The sequence below is a fragment of the Molothrus aeneus genome, chromosome 25 (genome assembly GCF_037042795.1).
Source record: "Molothrus aeneus isolate 106 chromosome 25, BPBGC_Maene_1.0, whole genome shotgun sequence".
In the NCBI taxonomy this organism is placed as follows: domain Eukaryota; kingdom Metazoa; phylum Chordata; class Aves; order Passeriformes; family Icteridae; genus Molothrus; species Molothrus aeneus.
Window position 1 is genome coordinate 5,332,789 of NC_089670.1, and position 21,357 is coordinate 5,354,145.

At 42.1% G+C, this 21,357-nt stretch overlaps 1 protein-coding gene across 1 annotated transcript in view; it reads left to right on the forward strand.

Annotated features, from left to right (window-relative positions):
- The first annotated feature begins 509 nt into the window (after nt 1-509).
- Nucleotides 510-21,357, forward strand: part of GRB2 (growth factor receptor bound protein 2) — a 49,932-nt gene continuing 29,084 nt past the window's right edge. The window contains exons 1-2 of the mRNA XM_066565582.1: nt 510-582; nt 5,379-5,601. Of these exons, the coding sequence (XP_066421679.1) occupies nt 5,524-5,601 (78 nt within the window). The 5' untranslated portion in view covers nt 510-582; nt 5,379-5,523. The remainder of the gene's footprint in view (nt 583-5,378; nt 5,602-21,357) is intronic.

Genomic DNA, 21,357 nt, shown 5'->3' on the forward strand with positions numbered 1-21,357 from the left:
GCCAACCTATGATCCAACACCACGATGTCAACCAGACCATGGCACCGAGTGCCACGTTCAGTCTTTCCTTAAACACCTGCAGGGACGGTGCCTCCAGCACCTCCAGGCCAGCCCGTTGCAGTGGTTAAGAACCACGCCGGTGGAAAATTCTTCCTGATGTACAACCAGAGCCTCCCTGGCGCACCTTTCACTTTGCCCTTTTGTCCTATGGCTAGTTGCCCGACCCCCATCTGGCTACACCCTCCTTTCAGGTATTTGGCCCGGACCCTGCTGCTCGGGTGCTGCCTCTCCTATCCCTTCCCGCTTCGACCCGAACCCCGCCGTTCCCGGGGCGGCCGCCCGGGGCTGGGGCAGGGTAGGTCGGCGCGGTGCTGCGCATGCGCGGGGCGTGCCCGCGCTCCCGACGGGGCGGTGAGCGCTGACAGGGCGGCTCTCGCGAGACTTGCTGCGGGACCGGCGGCGCGGCGGGCGGGGGGCCGGGCCGGGGCCGAAGCCGGAGCGGCGGCTGAGGCGGCGCTGGAGCGGCGGCCGGGCCGGGCCGCGCGGGGCCGGGCAGGCGGCGGGAGCGCCCAGCGTTGCGCGGTGAGTCCGAGCGTGCGGAGGGCCGCCGGGGGCCGTGCCGTATCGGAGCGGGGAGCGGGGAGGGCGCACGCTGAGCCCCCGGTGTCGCGGCCTGGGCCCCGTGGTGTTCCGGTCTCCTCGCTACGCTCCGCAGGACTCGCCTCGGCGCCGGGCCCGTGTCCCGCCGGGCCCCGGCCTGCCCAGGGGGTGGAGAGGATGCAGGCTCTGCCGGTGGGGGGGGTGGTTGAAATAAGCTCTGGGCTCAGGAGGCGTCCGTCATCTGCTCGGCGAGATTCCCGGCTCACGTACAGCGAACACCGGGCGGGGGTCGCTTTTCTCTCTGCCCTGCGGCTGGGGAGTGCTGGCTGCTCCGGGTTCTTGGGCTTATCTTTTGTATTCCCCAAAAAGAGCTCCATAACTTAAGGCCGCTTCCAAAGGCTGAAAGGCTGCGAGTGCCCTGTAGGCAGGATAACATCCCTGCCGCCCTGTCTCCAAACACATTTGGGGTCATGCTTCAATCGTGAGTTTCTGTGGCGGAGAAGGACGTTTTTCTCTTGGCCTCTTCCTTCTCTTCTGAACTTCCTTCTTGAGAACCAGTGCTGGTTTTGTGGGATAAGGTTTGACTTGCCAATATAGTTTCAAATAATCTGTAGAAGACAAGGATGCGGCCTTGTTAACTCCCACAACATCTGACTCAGACACCTCTTTTATAACCTACAGTGAAAACTATTCTGTAGCACAATAAGTAACTGCAAGAGCAATTCACAGATACGGTGCTCAGGGAAGTTAATTCTTTGTTTCAAAAACTGTTAAATTCCCGGGGTCAAGGGACAAAATCTGAAGGACCACAGATGGTAAATCAATCTTCAAACACAATGTTGTTTGTAATCCATTTCTGTGCCAACTTTGGATATTGAGAATTTGTGCCATAAAAAGACCTTTGAGTTGTTATCATCTCTTAGTTTGATTGTCATACAGTATTTTGAGTATTTCATAGTACCAGCTAAGCTTGTAACATTTAAAGCAGTTTTAGACAGTTTAAAATAAGAAAAAAAAAAAAAAGAAAAAAAAAAAAAAGAACCGCCATTCTGGCAGAGGTGAAGTTTTCTTGTTACCTGATAAAATGTTTTGATCTGATAAGTATTATCTGGGCTTTGTGCTGTAGTTTAGTTTTGTGAGTGATATCTTGAGTTGTCTGGTGCTGAAGGAAGTAGAATATTTTTAAACTGGTGGATTAGGGGGATAATTTGTGATCCTGAATGTTCTGGGGTTTATATGTTAATAATATAATTTATATTTTACTTTGTTCCTTTATTATGTTATACTTCCTTATTTGGTTAATTTGAATTAGTGTTCTGCCCTTACAATTTTAACTATCTATTCTTTTGTCTAGAGTCTGACACTTGCATTTCTGCATGTCTTCCAGATGATGTATGCGCACATTTTTCTTTCTACCACCCTCAGTAATGTTTTGTCCTAAAACAGCTGATGAAGTTTAGGACCTGATTCTTTCCAAAATCTCCCAGTGAATCTGTCTTGCCTCTCTTTGGCTTTTCTAAACTGTCTGTTGTTCTATTCCTGCCTGTATCACTTTCCAGAAGAGCTGTAAAACAGTCAAAAGAGAACAATGAGAACACTCTCTTTTGTTTAAAAACCATGCTGTTTCTAAGAGTAATGTAAAAAGCTCACCTTTGCCTGTGTGCTTTTTGAAATATCTGTTGAAGTGAACATGAGAATTGTTTCCTGTTGGCCACAACAGGGAGGTTTGTCTTTATAATTACTTTTATTCCATCCTGAGCTGCAGCACTACTACTAATGAGCATTTGCTGTTGGCTGCATCTGCTGCCTTTTCTTCCTCTCACCCCTCCCAGTATTTTTGAGAGCAAAGGAAGTCTTAACCCAAGTCACAGCAAAGTGAGAAACATTGATATTTTGAGAAATCTTAGTCATTTCTCTAGCAAGATCATCTGATAATTTCTGTAACATGTAACCATTGTTCATATATTGACTGTTATTCATCCATACCAGTCTTAGTCCATTTGCAGTCTGTGGACAGGGCTCACTGCAGTGAGGTGTCCTGTTGCACTGCTCTCTACCTGAAGCAGCTACAGCTGTGCTTTTTTCCCCACTCATGCAGTTGGTTTGTTTGTGTTTTAATAACAGTATAGCTGAATGTGTGTAAGAACTTATTAAATAAGATTCTAAGCAGAAAATGCTTCCTTAAGAGACTTTAAGGGAATTATGCCTTGACTTCACCTTTCCTGACATTTGCTGTGTGAGTACCTTGGTTTAATATTTTCAAAGCTTTTCCCTCTTTCAGATGTAACTTTAGTGCCTAAACTTCAGCTACACTTTTGTCTGAAGTCAAGAAGGTTAAAGTTTTGCTCTACACTGCAGCTGCTGTTAAAATTGTTACCTGGAAACTTCACTCCTTTGTATGTTGACAATATATCTGATGGTGGTAGTAGTACAAATGCATGTTTAAAGAGTATTGCATGATGAATCTCTTTCATCTTGAATTGTGCTGGAAAATTTCCCGACATTGTGCTGTTACTGAGCTCAGGGAAATGCCAGTATAGTTCTTGGAAATGCTGCATCAGTTTCTCTAGGAAGGCTGTGTTTTAACACCTTCAGTTAAAAAAGTAATTATTAGCTGGTAGTGCAGTGCTGGGTAGCAATACTTGTGTGCCCCCAGAAAAGGCATATTTATAAGTTGAAGCAGTTTCTTTCTTTAAATGTGTCTCAAGCCTTTAGTGTATACTTTAAGTTTGCAATTTGATGTTACATTCTTAGGTTTGGAACTTGGGGTTTTCAAGCCATGCTCCCTTGGCTGAAGGTGTTTATCTTCACATGTGGTGTAGTGGGTGGTGTTAGAAACACCCAAAGGTTTCTTCCCATAATTTTTAAGAAGGACTAGAAATAGATGATGTTTACCATAAAAGATACAGGACAGGTAGACAACAAGCATTGAGCAGTTTGCATTTTCCATTGCTTCATACATTGTCATTCATGTTGCCCTTTAATGGTGCTATAATAGCAGAAAATTATCAGTACCATCAGTTGACAAACCCCAAGAGGCCAGGTTGGAAAGGTGAGGAGGTGGTGAACACAACACAGTAGAAGCAGCAAAAAGAAAATCCTTCTGGTGAAGGGAAGTAATTATTGCTGTTTGGATGAGTGTGCTGGTATGATGTGAAAGACTCACATCAGAAAAAAGGTTTTTAATCAGCCTTGAGACTAAAATTAAGTCTTTCATAATTACCAAAATGTAGTTAAGATGTAGTTAATCCACTTTATGGATCTCATTATGTGTGTTGGTTGAAGCTTGGATCCAGTACATTCATTTCCATCGGTTATGGTAGCACAGGGAGATTGTTCTGTTGGGGTCTTTGTGACAGGTGACTCTGTTTTCAACCTTGCTGATGTTTCAGTAGTGCTGTGTAGGAAGACCAGAGAAATCCCAAAGCTCTGTCCATGTGAGGACCCTGCTAAGCTGGTTTTTTTAAAATCAAGGTGAATCCTGTAAATACCTCCTCTCATTCTGCCAGATTCCTGTGATAGAATCTCAGTTCCAGTGTTTGCCTCAAGTTTCATTATTCTCTACAGGGAGCTGAAGGTTGGGCAAACATGGGGCTCATGGAATATAAGCATGTTAATTGCTGAACTGCATTTATGTAAGGCAGGTTTTTCTCTGAAATGAAGAATTGCTGTTGCCATCTGCTGCCTTTGCATGCAGCAGGGCTCTTTCTGGGCCTCAACCACAGAGCCTGAATTAGCAGGTGCGTGGGTTCACCAGTGTTTGTCAGATCTCTTCGGTCTTGAATTGTCATTGACAAGTGCCAGCTCTCTGTTAGCTCTTCAAGGGGGTATTCATGGTGGGTTTTAACTTAGAGACTGTCTTTCTTGTGTTTTGGTGATTTTTTTCTGATTATTTAGCTTCTGTGCTATCAAGTGTAGTTGGGTTATAGAAAATCATTCCTATTCAAACCTGAGGGTAGGATTTAAGCCTTTTCAGTGGTTTCAGTGTGTGTATATGACTTGCCAGGTTTGATTTAATGTCTTCTCTGAGCCAGTAAGAGACACAAACTTGCTGATTGTCACACTGAATTGCAAAGATTTTTTAACGTGTTCTGCTGCTCAAAGCACCAGAATTTCAGGATGGTTGCTTTTACTTAGAGTTAGCCCAAACTTTTATTCCTGTGTCATATTATTTGAGGACACCTTCTGATAGGCATTTCCATTCCAACAACCCAATAGCACTCTGCTTTGTCTAGCTTGTATTTAAATCGACATGAGCTGTATGAGTGGCAGAACCCAAACCATCGGTGCGGGCATTTCCAGACGGGTCTTTCCCAGGGCAGCCGGTGGGCAGCGGAGCGCATCCCCTCGCCTGCCGCGGGCTGTGCCGGTCCCGTGGTGCCGAGCCCGGGGCTCTCCTCGGGGGGCCGGCTGGCCACGTCCTCTCCCCGTTACATCGCTGTAATTCCCGCTGTGAGGAGCGGGAGAGATCCCCGGGAGAGGCGGGAGCGGGTAGGGCCCCCCCGGCGGGGCTTCGCCGCGGGACGCCCCGGGGCGAGGAGCGGCAGCGGCTCCCGGCGGGCCGGTGGCGGTGCCGCTCCCGCCCCCGGCAGCGCCGGGGCTGTCATTGGCCGCGGGACGCGTCACTCGCGCGAGCCGGGCCCGGGCGAGCGGCAGCGGGAGGAAGCGGCGGCCGCGCCGCGCCGGGCGGAGGGAGCGGCGCTGGGCGCGGCCCCGGCCATCGATCCGTGCCACTTCCCCTAATGGCCCGTCTCTTCCTCCTCCTCCCCCTCCCCTAGGGCGGATCGTCCCGCGGCCTCCCTGTATGTGAGAGACGGGGCCGGCGCCTCGCACGGAGCCGGGAGCCGCCGCCGCGGGAGGAGCGGAGGCTTCGGGGAGCGCTTCCTGCCCACCGCCCGCACCGCCGGGCGCGGCAGCCCCAGCATGGAAGCCATCGCCAAGTACGACTTCAAAGCCACCGCGGATGACGAGCTGAGCTTCAAACGGGGCGATATCCTTAAGGTAAGTGAAGGGCTCGGGCTCGGGTGTTCCCTCTTTACCCCTGGGCTGTTCAGTTTCTCTCTGAGTCTCTTCCTGTCCGTCTGACCTGACCCTCTTTTGGATCCCCAGAGAATGCCATCTCCTTTTCATACGGAGCCTCAAGATCTTCTAAATTGCAGTCACACCTCTGAGAGCAGGAGAGGCTATTTTGTTTCAGTATTAAGCATGTATCCCAAAGTCTCTCGATCTCTCTTCTGAGATCGGAATATTTGAAAACTTAGTCATAAACACGGCAGCAAATAAGCAGAAGTACAAGATAAAGGGGAATTCAGTGTAGAGATTATGAGAGGAAGCCCTGTGAAGTAATCAAGATCAATTTGGTATTCCTTTTCTTTGCCTCCTGCAAGGATTCTAATATCAAAGAACAGTGATTGGATTATTTCTCAGTAGATAATCTTTTTGCATCAGGCTGTCTAATATTGAAGCTGAGTTTTATCTTCAGTTGTGATGAACTGGAGTGATAAGCTTGTGGCTGAATATATAATGGATCTGTGCAGATGTAAGTGAATGTTGGAGTGTATTAGAGGAATTTTGGTCTATAGTTCTTTCAATATATCAAAGGCTTTTTAGGTTTCATCTTGGCTATATTACAGGAATTTGAAAAAAACAGTTGAGTTTCTACAACTGTAACAAAACTGGACACAAGAACAAGAACACATTTAATTTTGGTGGGGAGTAAAATACAAAACTCCTTAGTGATTTGGCCTTGGTGAAGTCTAGCTCAGAACTTTGTTGCTTCCAAGTAGTAACAGCCATATTGCAAAATGCTTTAATGGAATTAATTCATAGTCACTATTTCTCCATAAAGGTGGGCTTCACCTTCCTAGTGTGATATATTTGGTGTTAAGGTGTCTTTAAGCTGCTTTTTTTTCTAAAATGCTTGGAGTGGAAGCAGTTTTGAGAGGTGCTTTTCCTGCAGATGTAAGGCTGTAACTGTGTGTATGCTGACGAATCAAGTCCTGCAGACCTCAGTGGGATTACTCATCTGCTTAACACTTTTGCCAGGAAAGGGCTTGATTTTAACTCCTATTTTAAAATAAGCTAGAAAAAATAACCTTTATGTGTAAACCTACTATGTATCTTTTATAGCTGATATTTCAACTGTGGCTTTGTTAAAAGTGTGAGGCAATAAACAGATAAAGCTTGCTAAAGCATATCATGCTTTGAGATTTTAACTTATAAAATGATTGCATCTGTGTATGTCCTACACATCCCTGCCCCATAATTGGCCTAAAAACTCCTGTTAGACCTGTACACCTCAGTGCCACTGTGTGTGTAAATTACCAGGATATTTCCCAGGGCTATTTTTAAATGTTTGAGATTGTCAGAATTTTGGAAACCTTTAGTGATAACCTTGCTTTTTTTTTTTTTTTTTTAACCTGAACTATGTTCTTCTATTTTGGGTTACTACTAGCTGCCCTCAACTTTTACAGTGTATTTGAAGTGGAGCATAGCTGAAGTCAGCTTTTAGAAAATGCTGAACAGGAAGGAAAAATGAAGTTTAATGAAATGTAGTATATTGTAAACTGTATTCTCAGCTATTTTCATTTAGTATGGGGTAGAAGTTTATTTAAGTACATGAAAAAATACAATAAAATTTTCATTTGTTTAAAAATATGTTCTCTAAGGAGTAAAGGAAAAATACATTTTTTAGTGTTTTTGAAGGTTAGTCTATGTGAAAAGTCTTAGATCTGTTCATAGTGGCTGATAGTAAGGTGTTCTTGAGTCTGTCTACTTGATGTCATCCCATTGATACAAATTTTTTCATACAAATAGAAACATATGTATACTGTTACACTGCATTAATAATTATATTTTTCCTAGAATACAAAGGATTTTCCTACTTTACCCTAAACCTCAGCTGAACACTTCCTCAAAACATTTATGCACAATTCTTCATCTGTATTTCCTTTCTTTTCAGCTCATATTCATATGAAAATGCTCACAGATTTTACATGTTTACCTCATTGATGCATAAACTGAGCCATAGAAATGGTAAATTGCTCAAGATTATCACTAAAGTCAGCAGAAGCATCAGGACTTTCAGGAATCCTTCAGCACATAGTTGAACTGAGCTCTATGCAGTGTGGTGAGATTCATGTGTAAAGCTGGTGAATTTCAGACAAATAAATCCAAAGGAGTTAGAACTGTTCCACTTTACCCATACTGACAAACTTCTGTGGCACTTTGTTGCTTTGAAAAATCTGTTTCACTTCAAATGTGTTTGTGGTTGTGGAAATTAATTTCCACCCAAAATGCCAGATCTGTTTCTTAGAGCTCTGCTCATGACTGAGAAATCTTAGGCTGTCCCAGTCATGTGCCCTGTGTGATGGCTTTCATTAAGCAGGTCAGTCCTCCTGTCCTCAAAGGAGTTGGGAAGAGGAATAAACTTGTGCCATGGTGAATGCACCTGCACCCTTCAGTGTCCCTTGCTGAGGGCCTGTGTTACTTCATGCATAGTGAAGCCTTTTAACTGTGAGACACCTGTGGTGATGCACTCCAGAGGACCAGTCTGGCTGTTACAGGGTGGCAGAGCATTGATTTGTAGCAAAATGTGTCACACAAGCCAAGAACAAAATCTCTAACAGTTTAACTTCCAGTCCTTGGAAAACCATGTTTCTCCCTGTGGGGAGAGAAGGCAGAGATGCCCAGTCTGGCTGTTCTGACCTCAGCAGATAACTTGCCTATGATGTCATGTGCCATTACTGCTGCCTACCCACAGATTCAGGACCTGATTGAACAGCACTTGAACCGGAGCCATTAAGCTGGTTGTTAGTAATCTTGTGGCTGGTTTCCAAAAGTGAGTGAAGATAGTTGACCTTTGGCTTGCAATTGTAAAACAGCTGAGTGAAGAGGAAAAGTGCTTGGCCTCTTTTTTTTTTTTTTTTCTTGTGGGCACTGCATGGTAAAAGCTGCTTCTATGGTTTCTGTAACCCTGGCAGGACAGCGTGTCCCCTACCCTCTGCCTAGTGCTTCTGTAGCAGTGTGTGGTACTGCCTCTCAGGAGATGCTCACTGACAGCTTTCTCTAAACTTCACATACTCTAAATACTACTGGCTGAGCCTTTCCAAAGAAAGGCAAGATTGCTGCTTCCTTCTGACAGTGCTGCAGCTCTCCAGCTTCATGCTTCTCCTGTTGCTTCACAGGAGCTTGTTGGTGACTGGGGTCCTGCTGGGAGAGGTGAAGGTGGCCATTCCTGTTACTTCAAAAAGTAAAATAAGGAAGCTGAGGGATTCCTACTTGAAATCTTGATTTACTGTTTTTTCATGTTGAACAGTTTGCAGTTGTCCTGATGCCTTTACAGTCTTCGCTTTTTTTTTTTTTTTTTTTGCTATATATATTGAAGTTGGGAGGAGTTAGATTCAGTCCCAGTATTTGTTATTCAGGTTTTATGTCCCCCAAAACTATCAGCCTTCATGCTAGATATCCAGATCTAAAGCACATTAATACGTGCTGATGGTTTGGCAGGAGCCAGGGGGAGAAAAGAGAAGAAAAATCACCATTCTTTGTCATCTCATTGTAATTTCTCTACTGCTGTGGTGCTCTGAGAACTGTTTCTGTGTGGTTAATGCAGGAGCACTAAACATATTAATTAATATCTTAAATTTTAGAATTGTTTTGTTTTTAAACTATAAACTACTGCTTCATTTCCTCTTTCTCCTTCTGTCATAGGGTTGGGGCATAGCTGGAAAGTGTTTTTCTAAAGAAGTGAATAATCTACTGTTCCCAGTAGATGTCATCATAATTAATTCAGGGGTGCTTAGAGATTGTTTTTATGACTCAAAACTGTCCAGGTGGTGTTTTAAGTAGAAGGTCATCATCTTGAATTTTGAGGTTTTTGCTTTTGTGTGATACACAAACCAGCTTCCTTATGTGCCAAAAGAAGATTTCCTTGATAGGATTTTGATCACTTCACAATTTGGTTCAGCCAAGTCAAGATTACTTTTCCCTTTCCGATCATACACTTGACAGTCGCCACAGGTTCTGTCCACATGAGTGTTTGTCACCACACTTATTTTCTTTGCCAGCCCTTAAGAGAATTGAGTGTTTGCTAACAGTTGATGCTGAGGTGGCATTTTCAGTTCCTGCATGAAAACCATTTTTCTATGTCAGGATAGAGTGGAACAGTTTCAAATAGAGGCAGGAAGATGATAAATGAGGGGAGCACTGTCTCCCTACTGCTCTTTCCTCTCCCTCCTCTGTGTCTTCACCTGCATTGGCTGTTGTGTCATGGTGTCTGTCCTAGAGAACAGAAATTCAAGGCTTGCTGAAGAGATGTGCCAGTTTTTTCCTGGTTTGAGTGAAGCTGTCTTCACATTCATCCTTCCTCTCCCTTCTTTACACACTCCTCCATCATTTCCCATTCATTGTAATGGGATGGGACTCCATGTGGTCTTGATGATTTTAATATGTGAGAAACAATTTTCTGAATTAATGATTCAGCCAAATTGCAAGCACTATGTGCTTTATAGTGAAATAGGTCGAATATTAGAATAGGTTGCCCAGAAAAGTTGTGGAATCCCCATTCTTGGAGATACCCAGACAAGTCCCTGAGCACTCTAATCTAATTAGACTGCTTTGAGCAGGAGGGTGAATTGGGTGTCTTCCAGAGGCCCTTCCAAGCTCCATTATTCTGTGACTTAGCTGTGAGTGGCAGCTCTGCTGTGTGTGATGGTTGATTTGTACAGGTGTGCTTAGGTCATGTTCCCTGGCTGCTGGCCTTGAATTAAGATGATAATTGCCATCAATATGTGATCAATATTGCAGTCTAAGATGGCAAAACTGTCAGAACACTACAGAGACATAAAACCAAGCACAATTATGTGAAATGTGGTTGATTTGGCAGCCTGGCAGCTGGAGATCTGTGTCAAAAAGAGATGCTGCCATAAGGGGCTGCATTCTTCTGATCTGCCAAAGTGTTCAAGGCCTGGTTTGAGTGCAAACTTCTCAAATACTGTTCCTCTTATGTATGAAAGTAATCTGAAGGTGGGTTATGTTCCCTTAGCCAACTTCTGTAGGCATTAGGATGAAGTGTGTGGGAAGGAAATAGGTGATCTTAACAAAGTGTGTGTTCTGTATTTGTAGAAGAGCTTGGACCTGCTTAGATGAAGATCGTGTTGCTGAAGGTATTTCTGTGCAGGTGACATAGCTATGGAGTATTCCAGTCTGAAGGTGTAAAGTGGTCTTTGCAAGCAAGGAGTAAACACATTCCACCTTAAATATGACATCTTTATTTTTATTCAGAAGGTTTTTATGATGATTATTTAAACTTGTCCCTGAAAGCAGAGAAAGTTGAGCTCTGTGAGCTGCCTGAAGGCTGCAGGAGTTCTGAGTGTTGAACAAACACTGACTATAGCTAGTGGTCAGCTCAGCTGATTTTGTGATAGTGCCTTAGCACATGTTGCATTCTCTGATAACCAGGGAGATGGTGCTAATTTGAAGCTCAGCTGCCTTTGCCAGTTTAATGGAGGAGTTGTTACAGCCTCTCTGCAAGGTCCAGCTTGTGATACGCCAGGCATGACAGACAAGTGTTAGCTCAGGCATAGCAGCAAATCACATTTTGGCTTGATAAATTATTTATCTGCTTTGTTCAACCTGCTTGTCAAACTGCAACCAACATGACGTGCTTTTGTTTTTATTTACTGGCAACACAAAAATGCTGCCTCCCCTCTTCGGTCAGGTGACATCTCTGTTGTGTTAACTATTGTGATTAGGGATTGTGTGAGAATTTCAGATCAATAACATCTGTTACTCTTGGACATCCTGGGTGTTAATGAACTAACTTTGATTTAATTGTGTTAAATTAAAATGGTAAAAGCTTGATTGCAGCTTGAGGGAAGAAAAGAAGGATTATGATTTTTAGTGGCATGTATTAAGGATTGGGAGTGTATTCATAGATTTCCAGTTTATGTGTGGAGTCCTGCTAATTGCTGGAGGAGGGATCTTGTTTGTAATGATACTCAGACTTTTCTGATTTCTCTCTATAACTAATAAGGATCCAAATAAGCAAGGGAAGATAAGAAATCCAGTTTTTCTGTGTAGAGCTCAGCCTCACAAGGAGTGAACTATATGACCCCTTGATAAAATCCCTTGTGCTTTAAAATTGCCAAGGGCTTCATACCATAAGTCAAATACTAAAGCCTGAACTTCAGGAAAAAAGTGCTGGGCTAAACTAATCCTATTTTATGAAAATGTAAGAAAATCAGGCATTAGTGCCCTAACCACACTGGAGCAAATAAATCTTATAATCTCAAATTGAGCAAAAAAGGTGCTTTAATTTACCAATCTTGATTAATTTTACAGTTGAAATCTAAACTAGAAGAACTACTAAAGATAATGTTTGGACATTTTCACAACTGCTGTGAGACTGAAGTATTGTATTATAAGCTATTGTACTAGAGATGGCAGATTTCCATATTTGCTCTTTATCCCTGAATTACGACCTTTGCTAAATTTTTAATAATTCTATTTATATGCATTTTAAAAGGTTTGAAGAATCAAAGCTAATTTTACAACCGTAACAACAAATGACTTAGAAACAACAAACCAAGTGGAGATGAGTTTTGAGTTTTTCCTATGTGTCTTTGTGGCATCACCTTTCTTCTGGTCTGTGGTGCTGAATTGCAGAATGTCCTTTCTGTCCTGAATGTCCTAGGTGTGACAGCAGAGGGTTGTTGCAGCAGTGACACCTGAGGTGTCTGTCAGGTCCATGGGTTTGTCTGCATTGTGTGGTCAAGAGAAGGGACTGGATCTTCTTTAGCTACAGCCAAGCTGACCTCGAGGTGGCTGGACTAAAGATAACCACACTGTGGGATTTGATGTGGATTACAAAACTCACACAGGAGTCTGGATGAATTCTTTGCTGTGTTAGTTAAGGTCTGAGCAGCTACTCTTCATTAACACAGTATAGCAGAGGATAAGCCTTTTTCCCTTCTTCCCCCTGCCCTTACTTTTTTCAGTGCTAGTGGGATGGGTCCTAGCCAGGGAGTTGAAGCTGAGACTTGGAAATAGAATATTTACATAGGAAGGTGACCAAGGGAATGCATTTGTTCTTTCTCGGCCCAGTCTTGCAGCCTTAGAAATGGAGCATTTGTGTAGCTCTCTGTTTCACTGGGGCACTAGTGAAAAGAGGCACTAGGTCCAAGTGTTTTATGTTTTACTTGCTTCATTTAGCTAGGAAAGCTGCCTTTGAGCTCTATAATTTCCAGTTTTCTCTGAAAATTGTGTTAGATTTAAAATGAAAATGAGTGGGTGACTTGTGTGTGTTCTGCATTTGAAGGTAGATCAGGAGACTGATACTGCAGCAGTTTGATACACAGTTCTTATCTGCAGCTTTATCCCCCAGCTGTTCTTGCTCTTTCATTTCCTTTGCTGGTCCTGCAGTGGCACTTATCTCCCAGGCTGGGCAAGCACCAGTGACTGGAATAATTAATATACACTTGGAAATAAGTGTGGCTTTTGGATGCTTTGGCCCTTGGAAGAGAAAGTAGGAAAGGAGAATACTTTCTTTTGGAGTGGACTGCATTTGTTTCCATTTTCTACATTGGGAAATGCTGGATGAAATTGTTTATTTTCCTCAAATAGCCAAATCTTTTTAGACAGACCAGCAACATTGTCCATTTCAATCTGTCAAGCCTGGGGCTTGTCCTTGTTTGTCATTTTGAGGCCCCTGCCCTGTTGCTGAGTATTTAAAGCACTGTGTGAGTGGCACATGCCTTCAGCTTTGAAGACATCTTGTAACACCTCCTAGGAGTAGGTGTTCAAGTGGAACAGAAAACGTTGTGAAGCAGAATGTCTGTGGTGGAGCCTGAACTTGTTCCCATGGCTTGTATGCATGATTGGTGCCACCATCTGACAACTCAAGTGAGAATTGCTTTAACAAACTTAAAAATGTGTTTTTTCATGATGACATGTGCTAAACACACGGAGTTGTACAGCTGAGCTCTAATGGAGCAAAAAGTGAACTGACAGTCTCCAAAACTGCTCATGAAAATTATTTTTAGGATATTTATTATATTCCTGAATCCCAGATGCTACTCTACAATACTTCCTGATTAGTGGCTAGATGCATCTGAAATTTGCATTTTAAATGGTTGTGTTCATAATTTTCCTCAGCCTGTATGTCTCTCTTTAAGAAAATAATGGTGTTTTTCTATAGATACTGACTAGAAGCCCATTTTAAAAATGTTTTAAATGTCTTGAAGAGCTTAAGAGGCTTTTTATCCCCTTCAGCAATGACTGCTCACTTGAATTTCTGTACCTGATCTTGGATTCTTTTGTCTCCAACTATTTGAGGTTGTGAAAAGCAAATAGTCCTGGTATTGGGAACTCATGAAATCAGTTGGGGTTTGATCCTGTGGTGGGAGATCAGAACAGTGACTGGAATAAGGCAAAAGCTAGGAACAGCTATTTCTGTCTAGGAAGTAGATTGTCAGCCTCTGTGGAGTAATTAATTTAGAATGGTGATGTTCAAATGTTACTGCCCTTTATAAATAAAATATAAGAGAATACTCAACAGAGTAGAATTATTCTGTTTGTACCTGCTGGATTTACTGGTTTGCATGAGTTCGTGTCAGCCTGCACGCAGGGCTGGGAGCTGCCTGTTGGCTCCACTGCAGCTGGACCTCATGCAGAGAGAGCAGAAAGCTTTTTTTTCTTTCCCTCTCTTCAGCTGAACTGTAATTATACTGTTAGTCTCTAAAACCTCTTATTTAAATAATTTGTCTCTGGAATTCATGCTTTCTCCATGGAGCCAACCTCCTTCTTGCCCTAACTTGTACTAAAACTCTACAGGTTTATGGGGGGGGAGGGAAGTGCTGCTGTTATGCAAAATTGTTTCCCTTGGGAGGAAAGGGGGAAATTCTTCATGAGTTATGTATGAGACAGCAGGTTCCACTAATCATAGCAGCTCTGCTAGTACTGAAGACTTGTAGTATGAGCTAGTCAGCCCTCTGGTTTGTGAGAAATTGGCACAAAATTTTAAATTCTTGCAACTCTTGCTGAGCTTGAGTAGGTTTTGCCATTATAAGTCCTGATGTACAGTCAAATTTTGAGTATTCTTTTGTTACCTACCCTTCTTTAGTATAAGTATGAAAATGATACTTTAACCATTTGATCTGGTTTTTACTTACTGCTGTTAACAATAGATTATGGTCTGCTTGGAAAGAGCTATGCTTAGATTCCTAATCTAAGTGGATTTATTTTAGAATAAGTAGGATTTTAAGCTGCAGAAGTGTGTACTTTTTGTGAGTACCTCTGGAAAATCTGCCACTTTTACTTGGGAGGTATTTCCCTGAGCTCCTGTGCAGTTCAGGTCTTGTGCTCTAATCTTTACTATTTCTGAGGGCACAACTAATCAAGGAAATTCTTGGGAGGGGGGAGGGAAACAAGGGTTCAAAGTGCATCCTGCAGTTGTAGAAGGGAAAAGAACCAAATGCAAGGAGGAAGATGAAGAGAAGGTGGCATCCAAGGACGGTGAACACTTTTAAAGATGAAATTTGGCAATTAAAATCTTCTTTTTCCTAACCTTGCCTTTGAATAATGCTTGAATTTTGGTGACATGAACATCAGCTTGACAAATTTGCCTTGTCCAGGCTATATTAGGGGAACCTGTTGTTCATATATTTCACAGCCTAATTTTGTTTCTGTAATAGTCTACATGTCCTTAAAGACTACTTGAACAAGATGTATCCTTAAGTCTGGAAGTGCTCAAGCATGGGCTGGCAGTTCAGCTCCCTGCTGACCACTGGAATGGAGGAAGCAGAAGTTGCTTCTGCTTCCTCCTTGTCTTCACTTCTGTCCCTATTTCTTAAAATACATTTTGCACTACCACCTCTGCCCTACCTCTCCTGAAACTATAGTTTGTCAAAAATGGTGTGGATTTGACTGTTTCTGCCAGGGTGTTAAAACTTTCTTCCAGCCTCAAGCTGTCTTGACATTTCCTTACACTTCACTAAGAAGAGATACATTCCTCATTTTTCTTCCCTGAAAATTGCCTGTGAAGTTCAGAGTGTCACTTGCTCTCTGCCAGGATGGGCAGCTGAAGACTTGTGACACTCCCTAAAATCGTTGAATTGCCTAGGTTGGAAAAGACCCCTGAGATAATCATCCAACCTTACTACCTGGAAAAATTCAGATTTAAACCAACAAACAACCTTCTCTGCAGGGTCACAAAAAATAAAGATAACCAAAGTGATTATAGTTGACCCACATTTCCTGATTTCCACCCTTCCCATTAGAGTTTGTTGTGTCTGGAAATCTCGCAAGCTGTTACCTTTGCTCTCTTTAGGTAATGTAAGAAGGAAAGGCATAAGTAAAAAGGCTTCCAGCATTTCTATAAACTTTGTTGAGCTTTCTTTCCTTTGAAAAGTTTGTGTTTCAGTCCACCTGTCTCTGTTTAGATTACAAACACCTGCATGATGTCGCAGTAAGATTAGAGGCACTGTTGATTCTATTTGCATGATGAGTAATAAATTCCTCCTAAAGCTTGTTTGTTGAGAAGAAAACATTATTTTTAACATTCCAGAAAGGCTGAAGTTATTAAACATTGGCCCATACATTGATAAAAGAGCTGCTCTACAGGCTGGTCAGCTACTGAAAAAGATCCGTGGGTGACTCAGGAGTGCTGCAGGTTGAAATTCTGTGGAAGTGGCTGAATTACCCCCCAGGGGTATTTTTCTGAACCCTTTGGGGCTCCCTAGTTTAAAGTCCTCACAAAGAAAATACTGTTAAACAATCTTCTAAGTTTGCTTTGACTCTAACTGGATTTAACTGTTCTTGGACAAAATTGCAGTCAAAACTGAGAATTCTGGCCATACCTAATGAAAGTCTTCTAAAAGCACCTGTTTTCCCTTACTCATTGTTCCCAGAACTCCCAGTTTACTAACTGGGAGGGAGAGGCCATTATCCAGATGGGTGAATACTAACTCTCGTGTCCTAATGGCAGGGATCAGGTAACACTCCTGGGCTGTGCTTGGGTTTGCCAAGGTTTTTCAGCCCCCACAGACAGATTTGAGTTGACCTTTCACATGGCCCTTGTACTGTGCTGCCAGCTACCTGTATTAGTCAGCTTTCTCCACTCACTGTTGGTTGCTACAGATAATACTCAGTTTATTGTACCTTTATAATGGATTATGTATTGTGCTTTAAACTTTCTTCAATGGAAGTAAATTCTACTTTTCACAGTGTTCTGGGAGTAGTTCCCATCTGAAGTGAATTATGCAAATTTCACAATTAAAAGAAATAGAAAACCATTTACACATAGGTTTTTCCTTTGTTCTTTGTACTCTGAATATTTGCCATTCTACACTGGGCTAGATGGAGCACTCCAATGCTGACTGTGTTGGTCAGATGTCCAGCCCTGGACATCATCTTCCTCTTTGTGTAAGGTGTTGGCTTCTTTCAGTCAGGCTGGGGTGACTCACTCAGCCGGAGGCTGTGCCTGGCTATTGGTGGCCACACCTTCTGTGCATCTTTCTAAAACCCATCTTGAATCCATCTGTACCTTACAGCATGAAAGCCTCATAACATTAACATGTACTGTGTGAAATAAAGTCTCTTGCTTCATTTGAAACTTGCTACCTGGGAGTGTTACTGATTATTTTTTTCTTCTTTTCTCTCCCCCTCCCTTTGCAAGAGACTATAGCAAAACATTTCCCCTGTACTTCTCATGGGGAGAATTGATTTGCAAATGTCTTCTTGTCTTGGTTGCATTTTTTTTTCTGAGAAGGAGATAGGGAGAGTTTGATCTCTTACTGTCCAAAACTCATTCCATGCTTTGTTGTATCTTGGTTCTTTTTGCAACTCTTTTAGTTCATTTTAACCCATCCCAAAAAAATGCTAAATGTAAGTACTCATGATAGAGGGGCTGACACAAATTTAGTGTCAGAATATTTGTTTTGTTTCGTTCTTACGAGAAACAAGTAATGTTTCTAATTTATTTTCAGATTGCTGCCCCTTTGATTGTGTTATAATTGCTGAGGAGTAATAGTTTAAAATCCTTAGCTTCGTATATTCACAGTTCTTTGGCTTTTTGGTTGTGCTTTTTCTCACACACCTTATTTTCCATATTGTATTTAATCTCACATTTATCACTTGGCCTTTTAGTATTACAAGTTACCAGTGTAACTGATGAATTTTAGGGTTTGAGTACATTTAGTCACTCTCTTGATGAACTTTGTCACTTCACCCCTCTGTTACTTTCTTGGATGGCTCCTGGAGATGCAGCCAGTCCCGAGATCCTGTGGCACAGCCTCCCTGTGCTACAGACACTGACCCTTTGGTTTCTTTTTTGAGGTTCCTATGTTGTTAATGAGCACATTTGTGGGGAGGGGTAGCCAAAAGTTGAGTTGTTGGGTTTTTAAATGAAGCAGCTCAAATAAACCTTAGAAAAGCCTGTGACTATTTCCAGTTTATCACAATGAATGATTCATCTGCTCTCTATATGGAGTTACATTTTTGTTCTCTCCTGCCACTGATTAAGTGGAGGTCTGAGGTGATGATTGCTTTTTGCTTTTATAGCTTTGCCAGAAGAGCCCAGCCTCCAAACAGCTGTCTGAGTCAACTTAATTGGATATTTGCTGTACTTCCAGGGGGGTTTTATGGCTGTAGACTGGCAATATTGCTGCAAAGCAGCTGGGACCAAACCAGCAGCTGTCATCTCATCACATGTATTTTAAAGTCTTTAGATAAGGCCTGGTCCTGGTTGCTGAGTAAATCCCTGAGCTGGCTTCCACATATTGAGGTCTTCCCAGAACTTCACTGTTGGGAATCTTTTTGGATGCATCCACACTAATGCGTGGTCTGAAAATCCCATTTTGTTGTGTAGGAGTGATTGACCCATTGTCTGGGTCCTAGGGGGAGATTTTTGTGGCCAAGGCATTGACTGTCCCAGTTAGGGAGAGTTTTAATGCCTTAGCTTTTATTGTGACTTGCAACAGAGATACTGTGCTCCTATAGTGTACTTGGATGCTTAAAATTAGTCTGTGTCAAATAATGCACCCTCAGGTGTAAGTGACCTGCATTGTGATTTCCCTTCCAGGTTACTGCAACGGAGCCGTCATGAGTTCTGTTCTTGTTCTAATTTCTTCTTGACCTGGAACAATTCTTCTAATTTGAGACACTAATTAGGAGATGGTTTTAGTTATCTCTGATCTTTTCCATAAAGAATTTTGTGCCTCAGCTGTCTTGACTTTATGATTTTGGAGCAAGTTACTGCTTTTGGCATTTCATATCTGCATTTCTGCATTATTCATATAAGGAGACTCTTGGATTTTTTTGTTTTTGCCCACAAGTCAAGAGAGCAGCAATAGACTTTCATTGTCAATATAGCTGGTGTTTCTAATTGTTATATTAAAAAAAAAAGGCAGCATTTATCACTTTAATATTTTCTGTTCTTCTGAGATAATGTAAGTAGTGTCTCTTTTTAAATTTTAAAAAATTATTCCTCTATTAGGATACTGCTTTTCTTTCTAACCCAGAGTAACTCTGGGCAACTGTTTCTTAGCCCAATCCATGGGATAGTGAGCTACAAGACACTAGTGTAGGTTCAGTCTGTTCATGATACAAAGTTCTTTTCTAACTTTGTGTGAGTAAATGGCATTTAAATGCTTTATTTTCCTTTTATGGAGAGCATTGGACATAAACAAATGCTATTTTATTAGTTCTGAAGTGAAAGAGGAACTTCATTGCACAAGGGGATTTTTTTAAGCATTACTTTGATGTGCAGATGTTGCCCCCTCTTTTTTTTTTATTCTTCTCATTTTCCCCTCTCCCCTCCCTTCCAGTGTGTAATTGAGCAGTTTACTTTCAGTAAGCCCCCACAGCTGTGATTTTGGACTTTTTCTGAGGTAGAATGAAAATTAAAGTTGCTTTGGAGTTCTTGGGCCTTGTACTTTCCCAGTTGAAGTCAGTTTAGGAGCAGTATTTTGGCATGAGTGGATGTCACAGACCATCAGCAGCTCTGGCACACGTGTGGTCCTTGATGTACAATGTCATCTTTCCTCCTTTCCAAAAGAGGAGATTATTGATGGCTTTCCACTTTCTGCTATTCAAAGTGACATCTGGTGCTTCTCTTTGGGCTTAGACGAATGCCATCTAGTTCTGATAGCTTTTGTTGTTTTAAAGGAATGGTTTCATCCTTTGCCATCTGATTCCATGTCTGTGGTTCAGATGGCCTTCTCTCCAGCCCCTCTCTCCAACAGCAGTTACCAAAGCATGTTCTTTCCTCAGTCTCCTGAGGAGTGTGTGTTTTTACAGGCTCGGGTGGGAGGGTGTTTTTCTTTTCTCTTTAAAAAAAAGGCTAAGCTTTCCTGTTTGGCAAGAAATTGCTGAGCTTTTTATGGTTAAATTGAGGCCACTGTGACCCCAGAATTTGTTATTCCAGACTTATGAGTATGGAATTGTGCGTGTTTAATTCTGTATCCTATTGGTTCTCCACTAATTGAACCTTCATTTAATGATGAGTTTGGAGAAGAAAGAAAAATGGATTAATGTTGGAATGAATTATAACTTTTTTGACTCAGGCCTGTTGTGACCCAAAAATAGGCTAAACTTAAATGTCATTAAAAGATTTCTGGGATACAATAGTTCATTATTCTGTGACAGCCTGAAAACAATCATACATTTCTTCTGAAAGTTATCATGGATTGAAGATCAACATGAGACATTGGTACAGCAACCCCACTCTGTTTTTAGAGAATTTGATGTGTTTGCCCCACTGAGGTTTGCATATGCTAAGGGCACGAGTCACTGGCAAAGCGCCGAGGAAGCTTTGTGCTGGAATATTGGCACTTGTGTAAAAGATGGGATTGATGGTGGGGACGTGGATTGCCCAGTCTTTGTCATCAAATTGCTGAAGATACAATGTTAATAATATTGACCTACAAGTTGTGTGCCTCGTGATCAAAGACCTATGGAAACCTGGAAAAGAAATGAAGGATTTATAACTTAAACCAGTTGTTTGGGAAACTGTAGATTTGGAAAGATCACTGAGCATAACTACTTGGTGCAGTTTGGTTCTACTGGCTTTTAAAACTGTTAGAATAATTGCTCAGAACAACCTGTGAAGCAAAGTTGTGATGTGTTTTCAGAAAGGTTAGTTAACTGCAAAATCCACTGAAATCCATTTTTCCTGTATGGTTTTTTAACATATATTTTGTTTATTGTGTTTGCCTTGGTGACTGATTTTTTTTTACACTAAGGTTTGCTTCTTGCAGGCCCAGAAGTTTGAATTCAGTGTTAATCATGGCTTTGGTGAACAAAGATCTTTCAGTACGTTTGTTATTTGAATTCTTTTTCTCTTAGTAGAACCTGGCCAGGTGGAAATGACCAGAGTTGCATCTCTTAAAAACCTCCAGAGCTGGCTTGAACAGCATGTAACAATGGGCTGTTTGAACTGTCTTTGAACTTCGGGTTATTAACATTAGCATAGTCCTGGTTGGGTTTTTGTTCTTGTTGTTGTTTTTTTGAAACCAACAGGTTGAGTTTTTTTGTTGGGTGTCTTTTGAAGTGTGACTGATGGCCTGCACCAGTCCATTGAAACACGGTGCAGGGAAATGTGCCCTCTCAAGCCTTTAAATGCAAGTCCCCAAAAAATCTTTTTGCAATAAAGCCCTCTTTATTATCCTTTCTTTCTCCCCCATTCAGTTACATGAGCAGGGAAATCACTGGTGTTCCTGTGATGTTGAACAGTAAAGCTTCATCTCTTTTCTCCTGGTT